Source organism: Chlorocebus sabaeus, chromosome 3, assembly GCF_047675955.1.
Source record: "Chlorocebus sabaeus isolate Y175 chromosome 3, mChlSab1.0.hap1, whole genome shotgun sequence".
NCBI classification, from domain to species: Eukaryota; Metazoa; Chordata; class Mammalia; order Primates; family Cercopithecidae; genus Chlorocebus; species Chlorocebus sabaeus.
Window position 1 is genome coordinate 1,593,020 of NC_132906.1, and position 17,214 is coordinate 1,610,233.

General features: G+C 41.6%; 1 protein-coding gene across 8 annotated transcripts in view; it reads right to left on the reverse strand.

Annotated features, from left to right (window-relative positions):
• The window catches only part of ZDHHC20 (zDHHC palmitoyltransferase 20), an 86,907-nt gene extending 70,175 nt beyond the window's left edge, over positions 1 to 16,732 (reverse strand). For 7 of the 8 annotated variants that reach the window (XR_005236559.2, XM_008021702.3, XM_008021700.3 and 4 more), the window contains exon 1: positions 16,402 to 16,732. Coding sequence is in view for 7 of the 8 variants with exons in the window: in XM_008021702.3 (XP_008019893.3) it covers positions 16,402 to 16,519 (118 nt within the window). In the remaining variant the exon portion in view is untranslated. The remainder of the gene's footprint in view (positions 1 to 16,401) is intronic. The other variant, XM_008021701.3, reaches the window with a different exon arrangement.
• Between the last annotated feature and the right edge of the window lie 482 nt (positions 16,733 to 17,214).

The following is a 17,214-nucleotide window of genomic DNA, read 5'->3' on the forward strand; positions in this document are numbered from 1 at the left end:
GAGTTTGAGACCAGCTTGGCCAACATGGTGAAACCCTGTCTCTGCTAAAAATACAAAAATTAGCCAGGTATGGGGGCACACGCCTGTAGTCCCAGCTACTCAGGAGGGTGAGGCAGGAGAATCGCTTCAATCCAGGAGGCTGAGGTTGCAGTGAGCTGAGATCACGCCATTGCACTCCAGCCTGGGTGACAAGAGCAAAACTCTGTCTCAAAAACAAAAAGTGTGTGTGCGCGCGCGTGTACGACAAAAGAAAGATTTTATCCATTTGTAGTTTACACTAAAACAGCATGAGGTATGGACGTGATTTTACTCTTACAAAATATGTATCCAGTTGTCCCATCTTTTCTTCTGTAATTTGATGTGCTATTTTTACAATATTCTAAATTTCTTTTGTCTATTTCTGGACATTATATACTGTTCCATTAGTCAACACGTCTGTCCATGCACCATATCACACAGTTAAAAAAAAAAAAGAAGAGAGAGAGACTATTTTTTAGAGTAGTTTTAAGTTCACAGCAAAATTGGGCAGAAAGTAGAAAGTTCTCATATACTTCCTGCCCCCACAGTTTTAATTATAAGGCTTTCTGGTTTAAAATCTGGCGGATTTCCCCTCCTTATTGCTCTTATTTTTCAGAGATTTCCTGGTTGCTTATTCTCTCTTATTTTTCCACGAGACCTCTGGTGTCAATTTGTCTAGCACCAGGAAGAAAAAAAAAAAAGTTTACTGGGATTAGAATTCATTTATACATTAATTGGGGGAAACTAGCATCTTTGTAATGTTGAATTATTCTGTCTATTGAACATAAAGAATGAAATGTCTTTTCATTTGTTCAAGTCACATTTTGGGTCTTTTAAGAATGTCTGGCCGGGCGCGGTGGCTCACGCCTAGAATCCCAGCACTTTGGGAGGCTGAGACGGGCGGATCACGAGGTCAGGAGATCGAGACCATCCTGGCGAACACGGTGAAACCCCGTCTCTACTAAAAATACAAAAAACTAGCCGGGCGTGGTGGCGGCGCCTGTGATCCCAGCGACTCGGGAGGCTGAGGCAGGAGAATGGCGGGAACCCGGGAGGCGGAGCTTGCAGTGAACCAAGATGGCGCCGCTCACTCCAGCCTGGGCGACAGAGCGAGACTCTGCCTCAAAAAATTTAAAAAAAAAAAAAAAAAGAATGTTTTCCTCTTGTGAGTTTAACATTTTTCTTGTTTTTTTCCTAAGGTATTTTCTCTTTTTAATGTTACCGGATATGGACAGTTCTCTTCTATTGTATCTTTTTTTTTTTTTTTTTTTTTTTGAGACGGAGTCTCGCTCTGTGGCCCAGGTTGGAGTGCGGTGGCGCGACCTCCATTCACTGCAAGCCCCGCCCCCCGGGTTCCCACCATTCTCTTGCCTCAGCCTCCCAAGTAGCTGGGACTACAGGCGCCGCCACCACGCCCTTTTTTTTTTTTTGCATTTTTAGTAGAGAGAGGGTTTCACTGCGTTCGCCAGGATGGTCTTGATCTCCTGACTTCATGATCTGCCCACCTTGGTCTCCCAAAGCGCTGGGATTACAGGCGTGAGCCACCACACCTGGCCCTCTTCCACTATATTTTCAAGCTAAATTATTGTATATATAAAAAGTATTGGGTTTTGTTTGCTAATTTTTTATTCTGCCATTTTACTCAGTTCTTTTTGTCTAGGTTTTCTGTTGTTATTCTCTTGGCTTTTCAACATACACTATCAGATAAACTGCACACAGAAATAGTTTTCCCTTTTCCAAAGCCTCACGCTCCTGATTATTTTCTCTTGAATGAATGTGGTAATTAATTCCGTCAATACAATGTTACCAAGTAGTAGACATAATAGGCATCATTATTCCTGGTTTTATAGTGGAATTTTATCAAGCATTTTGTGTGTAAATAAATTTTGTTTATGTTGTTTACACTATGTATCCCTATTTTATTGTTTATTCAAGAATGGATGTGTTGGACTTTTCAAATACCTTTTTGGTATATATGGAAATAATGATTTTTCTTACAAGATGTATTAATATGGTGGATTATAATAATGAATCTTAGCCTATCTTGTATATCCATCATTTTTTCCTCCAATCCTTTTACCTTTCCCTTTATCTTGAGTACAGGTTCTTGGCTTTTTCCATGTCTATCCTCTATACCTTCACTGTATTTTCAGTCATATCTGTTTACCTTTGGGCATCTTGTAGTTTAATCTTCATTATTCTGATATTGTCTTATTTTCCATTTCTTTCCTGAGTCTGAACAGCTCTTATTTCAAATCTTCCTGCTCTTTGACTGTTTTCATTGAGTTTTAAAAACTTTTGACGTCGCCTGTAATCCCAGCACTTTGGGAGGCCAAGGCGGGTGGATCACTTGGGGTCAGGAGTTCAAGACCAGCCCAGCCAACATGATGAAACCCTGTCTCTACTAAAAATACCAAAATTAGCTGGGTGTGGTGGCATGCGCTTGTAATCCCAGTTACTCGGGAGGCTGAGGCACGAGAATTGCTTGAACCTGGGAGGCAGAGGTTACAGTGAGCCGAGATCACACCACTGGACTCCAGCCTGGGCAACAGAGCAAGACTCCATGTCAAAGAAAACTTTTGGAGTTTCTTTTATTCAGCAGATATTTATATTTAATTTATGTCTGGATGCTGAATTCGTTCTCTTCTTTGTTGCCTTTTAATGTATTTTCATCTACTGAAAAGCACTGATTATCATGTTTTGAATCAGAAAAATCTACATGGATGCTGTTTTTAAATTATCATTCATGCTGAGTTACGCTGATTTTCATGGACCATCCACAGCAAGAAACCCTCTGGGGCAAAAGGGCTTGCTTAATTTATTCCTACCAGTGCCTTCTTCTGTTGCTTCAGTGAAGTACAGTTTATTTGCTAGATGGATAGTGCATTTATTTATCACCTACTGCTTTGATACTCTTGTTTCAGCTGTGTCCTTGCAGCTATTTCCTTCTTTCTCTTTGCTATTAAACATTAATACTTCATGGGACACTTTCAACTTCCAAGGTGCTACCTTCTCCCCTAGAAGTGGTGTGTTTTTTTTCTAAGGCTGTCATTTCAAGTCATAAACACTTTTCCAAGTGCCTTTTCTTTTGCATTCTCAGTTGCCATGCTCTGATCTACCAGATTTCAAACCTGTTTTCAGTATTTCCCACTCGGGACAGGGTTCTCATCTTCTCAGGATGGACAAAGAGCCTGGTATCCTCTGCAGAGCCCCTTACTCTTCGTTCTGATACAGTCACCAGAGTTCATCTAGCTATTCTTAAGATGACTATTTCCCCACTCACATATAAATTGCGGTTTAAAAAATTCTCTGTCCTAGTTATGCCATAGGCCCAGGTTATATAGTTGATTTTACTTGCCCTTACTAATCTGTACGGGTTTTAGAAGGATATGTGAAAAGGTCTGAATTGAGGAACTAAGTCAACTTCTCAAGTTATAAACTGAAGAAAAATATGCATCTCCTTTGTAGAATTACTGTAAAGATCAAAAGATATAGACAGACCACTTAATTACTTAGCGCATTAAATGCATGAATAGTAAGGATAATTATTACTATTTCCTGGGGTCCTTCAATATTGTTCAGAAGGATTTAAAATATTATCTGCCAACTCTCATTTTTCTAGAACTTCCATATATAGTTATAGATAACATCATCTTATAATTAGTCTGTGTTCTATAATTTTGGCTGCGTGCAGTGGCTCACATCTGTAATTCCTGCACTTTGGGAGGCCAAGGCAGGAGAACCACTTGAGGTCAGGAGTCAGCCCGGCCAACTTGGTGAGACCCCATCTCTACTAAAAATACAAAAATTAGCCAGGTGTGGTGGCGTGTGCCTGTAGTCCCAGCTACTTGGGAGGCTGAGACAGGAGAATTGCTTGAACCTGGGAGGCAGGGGTTTCAGGGAGCTGAGATTACGCCACTGCACTCCAGCCTGGGCAACAGAGTGAGACACTGTCTCAAAACACATACACACACACACACACACACACATTTTACATATATGTTTTATATATATGGGAGAGGTTTTGTTTTATTTGCATTACATGCCCCAAACACAAGATTTGACTAGTTATAACAAATATAATGAAAGGCCTGCAAAGAGCTTATAAATTATTAAATATTTTAATGGACAAATATATAATGACAAGGACAAAACTTATAGAGTTACACAGATTCGAGCTTTGGTTTTATGTATCAATTGTATGGCCTCAAAAGAGACCTTTAACCTATGAGTCTTTGTTTTTAATCCATAAAACAATGCTAATAATCTCTCTCCAATAGAGTTAGAATTTTAAAAGACCTAACATAAGTGAAGTGCCTTAGACTACATGTCAGACACACAGTGGGCATACAGTAAATAATAATAGCTATTATAATTAACATTTCCTCCTGACAATTCAAGACAGTTTCCTCACCTGCCTAATGAACAGGCTGCCTGAAATCCAGAGGCAACTTTAAGATTACCAATAGTACTAATTATCAATAATTGCAAGTTGTCTACTATATGAAAATATTCCATCCCTCTTCTACTAGCATGGGACCTGGCAGCTACACAATCAATTCACTCACTCAGCAAATATCTATTGAGAACATATTATACCAGACCCTATTTTAGGTTCTGGAAAGACAGCAGTGAATATACAACTCTGGAGAGAAACAAAAACAACTGTATGTCAAGTAATAACAGGCACTATGAGGGGGGAAAAATTCAGGGTGAGGAGACAGTAAAAGAGGAAGTACTTCTTTTACAGAGGGTAGTCAGGAATGCCTCTCTGATAGGCAACTATCTGAACAGCCATCTAGATGAAGTGAGAGCTAGCCACGTGGATATCTGGGAGGAGAGCATTCCAGGCAGAAGGAACAGGAAGCTCAAGGGTCCTCAGGTGGCCTGACAGATGAAAAGAAAGGTGGCCTGTTGGCTGAAGCAGAATGAGCAAAGGAAGAAATTAGGTCAGAAGCAGTGGCAGGCCAGAGCATCTAGAGCCCTATGTATTTTCAACTTTGAACTTCATTTTAAGCAAAGTGGAAAGCCATCGGAGGGTGCTGAGAGGAGGAGTAATAATCATGACTTGTGTTTTTTTAGCAGATTCATTAGCTCTTTGGGGGATAAGGGAAGAATATGCTGTAAGGAGAAAATATGAAAGTCTATTAAGAGCCTGTGCATTGCATAAGGAAAAAATCAGTATAATCCCTCACCCAGCAACATACACTGTTAATATTTTGGTGTATTTGGTATTATTTCCTTCAGACGCTGAGGATATCCTCTTCATGCAATTAGTTTTAAAAGCTTCCCAGAAGACTTCACATTTAATAAGTTTGTGTTTGTTTTTATATGCTGTTCAATTAGTACGTCCATAAAAATTAACTCTTCCTATGATTCCAATGAGTGATTCAAAGTTCACAATAGTCAGTAAAATGAAGCACTGGGAAAGCCAAAATAGAGATGTTTTAAAACCAAACTTTTTTTTTAATTTTTAAAGACCTATGCATCTCTATTTAAGGGAACCTATTCTCCATAAAACTAGTCACCTTTATTTTTTATTATATCAGTTATTTAAGTGTAATGCCCATCAGTTCAAGTGTATGTTCTACATATCTAAGTAGTATCTAAATGTGTTGCTTATATGCTTACAGGAATAGTGTCAGGTATTAATCTTAAAATCCCACATGGTAATGATGTCGAGAGCTCCCTCCCTTAGACAACACACCCTCCCAAACTTCTGTCTATGGAAAATAGGTTTCTTAAGTTAGAGATAAAATTGGAGGAAGAGTGGAAAGGAAATTATGACAGAGAAGTAATGAAGTAATGAGTACATAATGCCTTAAAGGCCATGGTGAGGCTTTTAGGTATCTTGCTGAACAAGACAGGAAGCCAGTCAAGGTCCTGAAAATAGGAGTAACAAACTGATGTTAATTTGAAAAAGATCATTCTGACTGCTTCCTGGAGAACATATGGAATAAAGGTGGGGGTGGAGTAGAGGAAGACAGGTTTACAAGGATACTACAACAATATAAGTGATAATGCGGCATTAACAAGCCACCCTAAAACTTAGTTACTTGAAACAACCACTGTTCATTATTTCCTGCAATTGTGTGGGTCAGCAGTTTGGGCTCTGATCAGCTGGAACGTTTTTTCTACTAACAGCAGTCATCAGGCAGCTCGAATGGGGTGGGAGTCCAAAATGGTCTTGTTCACACATTAGGGGTTTTGGCTTCTCTTGGCTGGGCCTCTTCTCCATGTGGTCTCTCACTCAGCAGTCTAGTCTGGACTCCCTTACACGATGACCAGAATGTCCCAAAAGAGCTAAGGCAGAAGATGTATGCTGTCTTGAGGCCTGGGTTCCAGAAGTATTAGGTTCTGGAAAGACAGCAGTGAATATAAGACTCTGAAGAGAAACAAAAATAACTGTATGTGAAGTAATAATAGGTGCTATGAGGGGGAAAAAATGCAGGGTGAGGAAATAGTAAAAGAGGAAGTACTTATTTTACAGAGGGTACACTCTTTTACAGAGGGTACACTCACACATCTACCACATTCTACTGGCCAAAGCAAGTACAAGGCCAGCCCAGATTCAATGGGTGGTAAACAGACTATTTCCTGATGGAAGATGGTACAAATTATTATTATTATTATTATTATTATTAGTTTTGAGACAGAGTCTCACTCTGTCGCCCAGGCTGGAGTGCAGTGATACGATCCCAACTCACTGCAACCTCTGCCTCCCGGATTCAAGCGATTCTCCTGCCTCAGCTTCCTGAGTACCTGGGATTACAGGTGTGTGCCACCACCCCCAGCTAATTTTTGTATTTTTAGTAGAGATGGGGTTTTGCCATGTTGGTGAAGCTGGTCTCGAACTCCTGACTGTCAGGCCTCTGAGCCCAAGCCAAGCCATCGCATCCCCTGTGACTTGCACGTATATGCCCAGATGGCCTGAAGTAACTGAAGAATCACAAAAGAACTGCAAATGCCCAGCCCCGCCTTAACTGATGACATTCCACCACAAAAGAAGTGAAAATGGCTGGTCCTTGCCTTAAGCGATGATATTATCTTGTGAAATTCCTTTTCCTGGCTCATCCTGGCTCAAAAACCTCCCCCACTGAGCACCCTGTGACCCCCGACTCCTGCCCGCCAGAGAACAACCCCCCTGGGACTGTAATTTTCCTTTACCTACCCAAATCCTATAAAACGGCCCCACCCTTACCTCCCTTCACTGACTCTCTTTTCGGACTCAGCCCGCCTGCACCCAGGTGAAATAAACAGCCATGTTGCTCACACAAAGCCTGTTTGGTGGTCTCTTCGCACGGACGTGCATGACACTGACCTCAGGTGATCTGCCCACCTCGGCCTCCCAAAGTGCTGGGATTACAGGCGTGAGCCACCGCACCCAGTCGGTGCAAATTATTATAGTCATGTTTTTCAATCTTTTGCACTAAGCAGAGATCATGGTGTTTAAAGGAGTATAATAGTTGCAGTAGTAGTGGTGAGAAGCAGCTGGATTTTATACATTTAATGACAGGACATGCTGATTAACCAAATACAGAATGACTTTTCAACCCAAGAAGTAGAAGGATACAGCTGTCATTTACTGAGCTATTAGGCGCAGCAGGTTCAGGTGAGGGGAAAAAAAGGAAATCAAGAGTTTTGTCTACAATGCCTATTAGCTCTCCAAGCAGAGATGTCAAGTAAACAGATGAGAGTCTGGAGTTCACGTACTGCTGCTTCTCTGCCGGCAGGTGGGAGTGGGCGGAGCAGCAGCCAGGCTTTTATTTGCATGACTAGGCGAAGGTTCTTCTCAACAGTCTGACTTGGTTTCCAGGTTGTCCACCACCTTTTTCTTCCACATTTCTTGTCTTTCAAGAAAGCAGGGAAGCCCCAAAGAAGGTTTAGTTTATGTGGGGAAATAAAACAGACCTTTTTTTTCATTTGAGTTTAGGAGGGTTTTTAAAAATATATATTTACAGAGCTCTTTCAGACCAGTTTGCTATCTGGTAACACAGAAAATAATACCAGGACAGATTAACTCACTAGTAGTCACGAGAAAAAAAAAACTTTTTCTTCAAAAATAATAAAAGTAAAAGAGAAGGCTAAGGTCACTGCAGAATTCAAATACATAGGTCTTCTGGCCACTATCTTTCAAAGGCAAGTCATCTAGAAAATTACTGCTCTCACATCTGAAAATAGATGTGAAAAGATAAAATTAATAAAAAGGTTTTTTTATTTGTTTGTGTGTTTGTTTCAGAGACAGGGTCTCACTCTGTCACTCAGGCTGGAGGGCAGTGGTGTGATCATAGCTCACCGCAGCCTGGAACTCCTGGGCTCAAGTAATCCTCCTGCTTCAGCCTCCCAAGTAGCTGGGACTAGAGGTGGGTACCACCATGCCTGGCTAATTTTTAATTTTATTTTTGTAAAGGCTATTGCTATGTTGCCCAAACTGCCCTTGAATTCCTGGCTTCAAGCGATCCTCCTACTTGGGCTTCCCAAAGTACTGAAATTATAGGCATGAATCACCATGCCTGGCCAAAAGTCTTTTGTTTTTAATTCACATTTAACTTTTCCTATAAGTATACCAACCATTGAGAATAAGATTTAGGGAAACACGTTTTTTTAAACCATGTCGGCATAATTTCAAAGAATCACTGTTTCATAACCCAAAACAAAGACTGTATGTAGGACCAATAAACCATTTCATGTAGCCTTTACCACTAAAGATTGTGAAATACATGTTTTGTAACTATAATTAGTATTCTTATTCTAGATGTTTGTGTGTCCCAACATTCAAACATGATTCAAGTGAGTTTACAAGACTATGATTCAATTCAATTCAAGTTATATTAATTTAAAGTCTACTAACACTAGGCTCTAATGGATACAAGAACAAACAGGACCCAATTATACTATAAGTCTTGTAAGCAGGATTATTCAGGTACATAAATATAAGAAAGTGCATACTTTTAATTTATATTCTAATTCAATGTACAAATGATGTGGTGAGGCTTACTAGAAATATATTCCTACATAAAACTGGGTATGTTTTAAAAACAGAAAAATACAAATTAGGATGTGAGGCTGAAGAGTAGGGGAGAAATACTGATACATAATACACAGATAAACCTCAAAAACGTTATGCTATGTAAAATACACCCGACAAAAAAGACCACTTATTGGCCAGGCGCAGTGGCTCACGCCCGTAACCCCAGCACTTTGGGATGCTGAGACGGGTGGATCACCTGAGGTCAGAAGTTCAAGACTAGCCTGACCAACATGGGGAAATCTTGTCTCTACCAAAAATATTTTAAAAATTAGCAGGGCATGGCGGCGCACACCTGTAGTCCCAAGTACTTGAGAGGCTGAGGCAGAAGAATCGCTTGAACTCAGGAGGCGGAGGTTGCAGTGAGCCAATATCGCACTACTGCATTCCACCCTGGGCAACAAGAGTGAAGTTCCATCTCAAAAAAAAAAAAAAAAAAAAAAAGGCCGGGCGCAGTGGCTCACGCCTGTAATCCCAGCACTTTGGGAGGCCGAGGCGGGCGGATCATGAGGTCAGGAGATCGAGACCATCCTGGCGAACACGGTGAAACCCCATCTGTACTAAATATACCAAAAAAAAAAAAATTAGCCGGGCGTGGTGGCGGGCACCTGTCGTCCCAGCTTCTAGGGAGGCTGAGGCAGGAGAATGGCGTGAACCCAGGAGGCGGCAGAGCTTGCAGTGAGCGGAGATCGCGCCACTGCACTCCAGCCTGGGCAACAGAGCGAGACTCTGTCTCCAAAAAAAAAAAAAAAAAAAAAAAAACCAAGAACCAAAAAAACACTTATTGTATGATTCCATTTATTTTTTTCTCTTTTAAAATTTTTCTTGGTTTTTATGCTTATCTTCTCTGTACCCTTCCAATTTTAGTACATGTGTTGCAAGCATGTATTATTCCAGTTGTATGGGATATTCAGAAAAGGCATTTGGAGACAACATGGATTAGTGGTTGCCTTGGGCTGGGGGTGGGAAGAAGGATTAACTGTAAACGGGCATAAGGGATCTTAATGTGGTGATAGAAATGTTCTAAAAATGGATGGTTGTGATTACTGCAAAACTTGGCAAATTTACTAAAAATAACTGCATTTTACATCTTAAATTAGTGAATTTTATGATATGCAAACTATGTCTCGATAAAGTTGTCTTTTAAAAACCAAAGGCAAAATTAAAACTTTTACAGACATACAAAAACTGAAATGATTCAATCCAGCTGACCTGCACTACAATAAACGTTAAAAGAGGCCCTTCAGGCAGAAGGAAATGACACTGGATGGATTTATAAAAAGAAATGAAGAGAACTAGAAATGGTAACTATGGGAATAAATGTATATATTTGGGGTTTTTAAAAACTAAATCTTTAAAATCTATTAATATAATCAACTGTTTAAACACAGTAGCAATATAGTGTGAGGTGTACAACATATAAAATGCACAACAATAGCATACAGGCCGAGATGGAAGAGATAGAAGTATACTCTTATAAGGTATTATATATGAAACAGTACATAACTTGAAGGTGGACTATAACTCAAAGATGCATGTTATAAGCCCTAAAGCAATCAATAAAATAACAAAAAGAATTACTAGTAATAAGCCAATAAAGGAGATAAAATAGAATCATTTTTAAGGAAAATGGAACAAAGAAGAGGACAGAAAATAAAACAAATAGCAAATGATAGACTTAAGCCTAACCGTATCAATAATCACATTAAATGTAAATGGTCAAAACCCCCATTAAAAGGCAGAGATTTTCAGGTTGGATTTAAAAAGACCCAAATATATGCTCTTTACGAGAATCACAATTTAAATATAAGACATATACACATTAAAAGTACAGAGAAAGATACACCATGCTAACAATAATTGAAGGAAAGATTAGTGCCCATGTTAATATCTGCCAAAGCAGATTTTAGAGCAAACAATATCACCGGGGATAGAAAAGTCATTTCATAATGTTAAATGAGCCAATTGGTCAATAGGATATCACAATCCTAAATGTTTTATGCACCTAATTACAGAGATGCAAAATACATGAGGCAAAAACTGATAGAACTACAAGGAGAAATAAATCACAATTATAGTTACACCTCTCTTAATAATTGAGAGAACAAACAGAGAAGCAAGAACATAGAGGACTTGAACAACACTACCAACTTGCCTTATTTGACATTTATGGAGCATTATGACATAACAGAATACTCCACCCAGCAACAAAGAGCAGAATACATTGCTGAGTACAGACATATTTTTCGTAAGCACACATGGAACACTACTCAGACAGACCACATTCTAGGCTATAAAACAAGCCTGAATACATTTTAAAGGATTTAAGTCATACAAAGTATGTTCTCTAACCACAAGGAAATTTGAAATCAATAACAGAAAGATATCTGGAAAACCCCCAAATAAATGGAAACTAAATCCATGGGGTCAAAGATGAAATCAAAAGTGAAATTAGAAAATAATTTGAATTCTGAAGGGTAGAAGCTGCAGTGAGCCAAGATCGCGCCATTGCACTCCAGCCTGGACAAAGAGTAAAACTGTCTTAAAACAAAAGAAAAGGATCTGTTTGTTCTTTGGGAAAGGGTCTTGCTCTGTAACCCAGGCTCGAGTGCAATGGCACAATCATGGCTCAATGCAGCCTTGAACTCCTGGGCTCATGGGATCCTCCCATCTCAGCCTCCTGAGTAGGTTGGACTTCAGACACAAGCCACCATGCCCATCTAATTTTTTGTATTTTTTGTAGAGACAGAGTTCTTGCAGGCATGGTGGCTCACAACTGTAATCCCAGCACTTTGGGAGGCCGAGATGGGTGGATCGCTTGAGGTCAGGAGTTCACGACCAGCCTGGCCAACATGGCAAAACCTCATCTCTACTAAAAACACAAAAAGTAGCCGGGCGTGGTGGCACATGCCTATAATCCCAGCTACTCAAGAGGCTGAGGCAGGAGAATTGCTTGAACCCAGGAGGAGGAGGTTGCAGTGATCCAAGATCACCACACTGCACTCCAGCTTGGGCAACAAAATGAGACTCCGTCTCAAAAAACAAAAAAAAGAAAACAAAAAGAGAGACAGGGTTTCATCAAGCCTCCCAAAGTGCTGGTAGTACAGACGTGAGCCACTGTGCCCAACCCAAGAAAATAATTTGAATTGAATGACAACGACAACACAACATATTAAAATTGAGAGAATAAAACTAAAGCAATAGTTGGAGGTAAATTTATAGGACTAACTAAGAAAGGGCTCAAATCAATGACCTTGGTTTCCATATTAATCTAGAAAAAGAGCATATTAAACACAAAGCAAAAGAAAGGAAACAGTGAAGATCAGACAGGAAAACAACCAAACAGAAAAGAGAAAAATCAATGAAATAGAAAACGGGTTCTTTCAAGATCAATAAAATACTTCAGAATCAACTGTGTCAAGCTAGTGTGTACAATGACAGCGCTTAAGTTATTTATCTTAATCTGTCTCTAAATTCAAAGAAGTTATGCAGGAGACACAAGGAAGTATTTGGTACAGACTCAAAGGTTAGAGTCCGCTCCACAAATTTGTCTGAAAAAATATAAAAGGTATACCTGTCCTTGGACAAACAACATAGCTCTTTTGAACAATACTTTCCTCAGAAGTAAAGGGACTGAATGAGATTATCTTTAAAATCTCTTTAAGTTCTAAGATTCTCTACATGCAAAGAAGAGATACACATCTACTAACAGCTCAAGATGACCCGAACAACAAGATATTCTGATAAAACCTTGGGAACCAGACTTAGCACTTTCCTCAAAAATAACCATCTTGACCAAAGAGAAGAAGTTATTCAGTCCACTCATACTTTAAATATCAACCCTGGGGAAAAAAATCATAGAATTTCTAATTTAAAATCAAGGACCAATATTACTAATTAATCTTTGCTTCTCAGCTTATCACTCCTGTGAGATGGCCACCCTACATGCATTACCCTCTTCCTCAATTTTGTCCTCAGTATTACTTCTGGTGAAGGGGGGGTGGTGTGTCTAATTACAAAATTAGGAAGTTACAGAAGGTGAGATGGAATGAGGGCCTCTTGTTAATCAACAATTTGTTCAACTTACAGCCTACTGTGGACCAGGTATTTTTATTGTCTGAGATATTTAGGAATCTTCTGCTGCTGCCTTTTAGAAGAAAAGTACTTTATATAAATATACCATATACAGGACTGAAATCTGCCCTGAGTGTCCAGATCTGGACACCAAATAGATTAGTCATTCATTGTATAGTGGTTAACAGCATGGGCTTTGGAGCCAAAACCCTTGAATTCCAATTCTTACCATACTACTTACTGGCTCTATAACCGTAGACAAATTAACCTTATGGGAATCATTATTAAGATTAAATGAATACATACATGTAAAGATATAATTATGATCTTCTCCTCCTAGTTTGATAGAGAACACCAGAATCTAAGAACATCCTATAGGCCGAGTGCAGTGGCTCATGCCTGTAATCCCAGCACTTGGGGAGGCCAAGGCGGGTGGATTGCCTGAGGTCAGAAGTTCAAGACCAGCCTGACCAACATGGTGAAACCCTGCCTCTACCAAAAATACAAAAATAATTAGCTGGGCGTGGTGGTCGGCGCCTGTAATCACAGCTACTTGGGAGGCTGAGGCAGGAGAATTGCTTGAACCTGGGAGGCGGAGATTGCAGTGAGCCAAGATCCCACGCACCATTGCACTCCAGCCTGGGCAACAAGAGTGAAACTCCGACTGAAAAAAACATACATAAATAAAAAGAATATCCTATAAAAACTATTAAAACAGCACTTTTAAGTAAAACTCACACTTCCCTCCATTTAAGTCCTCCTATAAATATATCTATACATATTTCAGTGGGAGGGTCAGTACTTACGAAAACAAATACAAGTAGTTTAAAGGATAGTTTTAACATGAGTAAATACACTTTTATGCTCAACTGTTTTATACTCCAGTGACACTGCAGACCTCCCAAATTCTCTCCAGTTAAAATCAGATAACTCAGAACTTAATACAGCCTCTACATAAGACCTTTCACCACCAAATATTTGAAGATTCTGCCAAGCATCAGGCCATAGTTGTAGAATGTTTTAACTTAATGAACCTGTAGGGTATAATCTCTCCAGTATGGGTCTCAAGCCTAACTAAGTGATCTCCAAAAATATGCCGACCCCTTTATCCCCCCACACCATTATGGCCCAAACAATTACAGTTCCACTGACCCTCATAGCTCACTCAAGTTATATGAAAGAACGGGAAGATGTGGGTCACATTCCAATATCAACAATTGTGTGACCTAACCAAAAGGACCTATTCCTCAGAGTCTCACTTCCTCCACCGGTAGTGATACCTGTGCTCTCACATACTGAAAGAATTAAAGGAGAGGGTGAATGAAATGTTCCCTCTATCCCACTAGCACATGGCATTTCTCAATTCATGTTCATTTCTCTTTCTTTATTTGAAGCAGGTGAAAGAAATCAGAAGCAATTTAAGACTTTCCACAGCACCGCTTGATCTCATTTTTTAACATTTTTGACAAAAACCATCTACAGGTTAAGCTGTGGAATCTCAACATAAAAGCACATTTTTAGTGCTCCTTCAGCTTTACTTCAAAACCACTATGGGAATTAAAAGAGAGTAGGAATAATCTTCTGACGGAATAGGAATGATATAACTTTTGGAATAAATGCTCACTTCACAGTAAATAAGAAGATTAAAGGAGGTATCATCATAAGTTGATGAGAATCCTATGATCACTATCACGTTCTGGAAGCAGCTCCCAGAAATATTTAAATCTAGTAATTTTAATAGACTCAAACATCATTTTTAGTAAACATTCTGGTATCCAAAAGGATGAGACTAAATAATGATATTGAAAAGATTAATATTATTTGGAAATGCATTCCACAACTAATTTATTCTGGGCCCACCTGCAGGGATAGTCGTTTCAAAATTAAACGTTCTATAGGTACAAAGTAATTTTAAGAGTGGATGTTTTAATTTTAAAATTTACCCTTAAATTTTCTGAACCAAAGCATTCTCTTCCATGTATGGAACTAAGGTTTTAACCAAATACTTGGTTGAAAGCTGTACAAATCCAAACATAATTGAAACCTTGATTCTGCCACTTTCAAGAGTGGGTGGTACAAATTCTTCTCATTCATAACATTAGTTTCTAGCTCATGTGGTTCTTTATTCAAAGAATACTATTAACAGTCCTTCGTAAAATGGTAGATTCAGTCTAAGGACTAAGAGTAGATCATTCTGGAATAACGAGGGATTACGTTTACAGACACCACTTACCATTTGGTCCTAGGTTTTCATAAAAAATTGATATAGGCAGCAGATGTACACAGAACAACCTAGGTGAGGCTGGTTTAAGTGTAAAATATCCATATACTCAAAGTCTGAGAACAACTGACTTAAGACAAAACAATCTTGGAGAAATTGCCCAATATCACAAATATAGCAGTCACCCCTAAACGGTGTTTTGATTAATGAAAACCAATTTCCTTCAATCTTAAAGGCAACCGATTCAAGCCAGTAGGTGAAATCCTTGAAGTACACTGCAATGCTACTCCTTTTTTCCAGGGAATCAGGTGAGAATTTTGTGCTAAGAACTAATCAGGGAAATGGAAGTAACGAAAACAAGCCTCCTTAATAATCAGTCAAGCAAAAGATAATCAGGTTATGTCTCCTCCCACCCATTCTTTCTGTCTTAACCTTTTGCAAAAGTCGGCTGGATTCAGAGGAGAAATAAATGAACTTTACAATGAGTCAAGTACCACCAAAAAATCAAAAGCGGGAGCTTACTCGTCCTCCAGGTCTGACCCGCCTCCAGCCCGAGGCCACCAAAAGACACACCTCCCTTCCCCCAACCCGCCGTAGCCGGCTCTACAGGTAACAGGCGTTTCTTCTCGCGCTGTTTGAACAAAAACAATCCAGGAGGAACAGATTTGGTTTTTTAAAACAATGAACAAAAGCCAAAAAGGCCACAAACACAACCTACACCTTCTAAGAAGCTGGACTACTCCCGTTCTGCACGTTCCTTCCCAGGAGGATGTGGACCCCCCGGGCCGGCGGGAACCAGGAAGCTCTGGGGCCTCCCTGGGCCAGACCCGCACCCGGGAAGCCGCCGCGAGGCTTCAGGAGCCCCAGGTCGCCCGAAGGCCGCGCCGCAGGCTTGAACAAAGGGCGGGTGCAGCGGCCTCGGCGCTTCCGAGCGCGGTCGGGGCCGCACGCCCGGCGTGCGGCGCTGGCTCCACAGAGGCGGCGGGCGCGGGGCTCCGAGGCCTGTCTCGCGCCCGAGCCGCGGCCCGCGCCCGCCGCAGCCCCCGGGGACGGTACTCACACACGCAGAGCTCCACCACGTACGCGTAGTAGGACCAGACGACCACGAAGGTGATGAAGAGCACCGGCACCCAGCCCACCACGCGCTGGCAGCAGCGCCACAGCGTCCAGGGCGCCATGTTCCGCGGGCGGCTGCCGAGCCCCGCGTCCCACCGTTCTGGGGAGCGCGGGAGCCCCGGCGGCGGCGGCGGCGGCGGCGGCGACTCGGGCGCTCCGGGCGGCTCCTGGTCCAGCTCCCCTGCCTCCGAGGCAGGGCTTGTGGGAGCAAAAGTCCGAGGCGCCGCCGGGACTCCTCCCGTCCCGGCGCCCGGCCAGGTCCCGCCCCCACCCCACATCCCGTGGCCCCCCTCCCCCCGCGTCCGTCCCCGCCCGCCCCGCCGCGGGCCGCGGGCCGCCCCCGGTCTCCGCGCCGTTGGGGGCGGGGCTTCCGCGGTCGGGGAGGTCGGGAGGGGGCGGGGCCGCAGCTCGGGACCGCCCATGGGGCGTGGCGGGGCTGGATGTGGACAGGCTGGGCGGACGCGGGAGGTCGGGGCAGGAGAGGAGAAAAACACGCCCTTGATGGATGAGAGGGACAGGGGATGGCCGTCGTGGATCGAGACTCGTTGGGGGAGGGAGACTATGGAAATGATTTCGTAGCTGATTTGTGGATCTTGGGCCTCTGTGTACACAACTTGCTCCACTGGGGTTCCTGGGACATTGAGTAGTTGAGGCACCGTTTCAAACATGACGAAGCCATTCCCCACTCAGTGTGCGAAGAATGCACGTTGTCAGAAGGCTCCTCCTGTGATTTTTATGTCCATCTTGGCGGAACCTC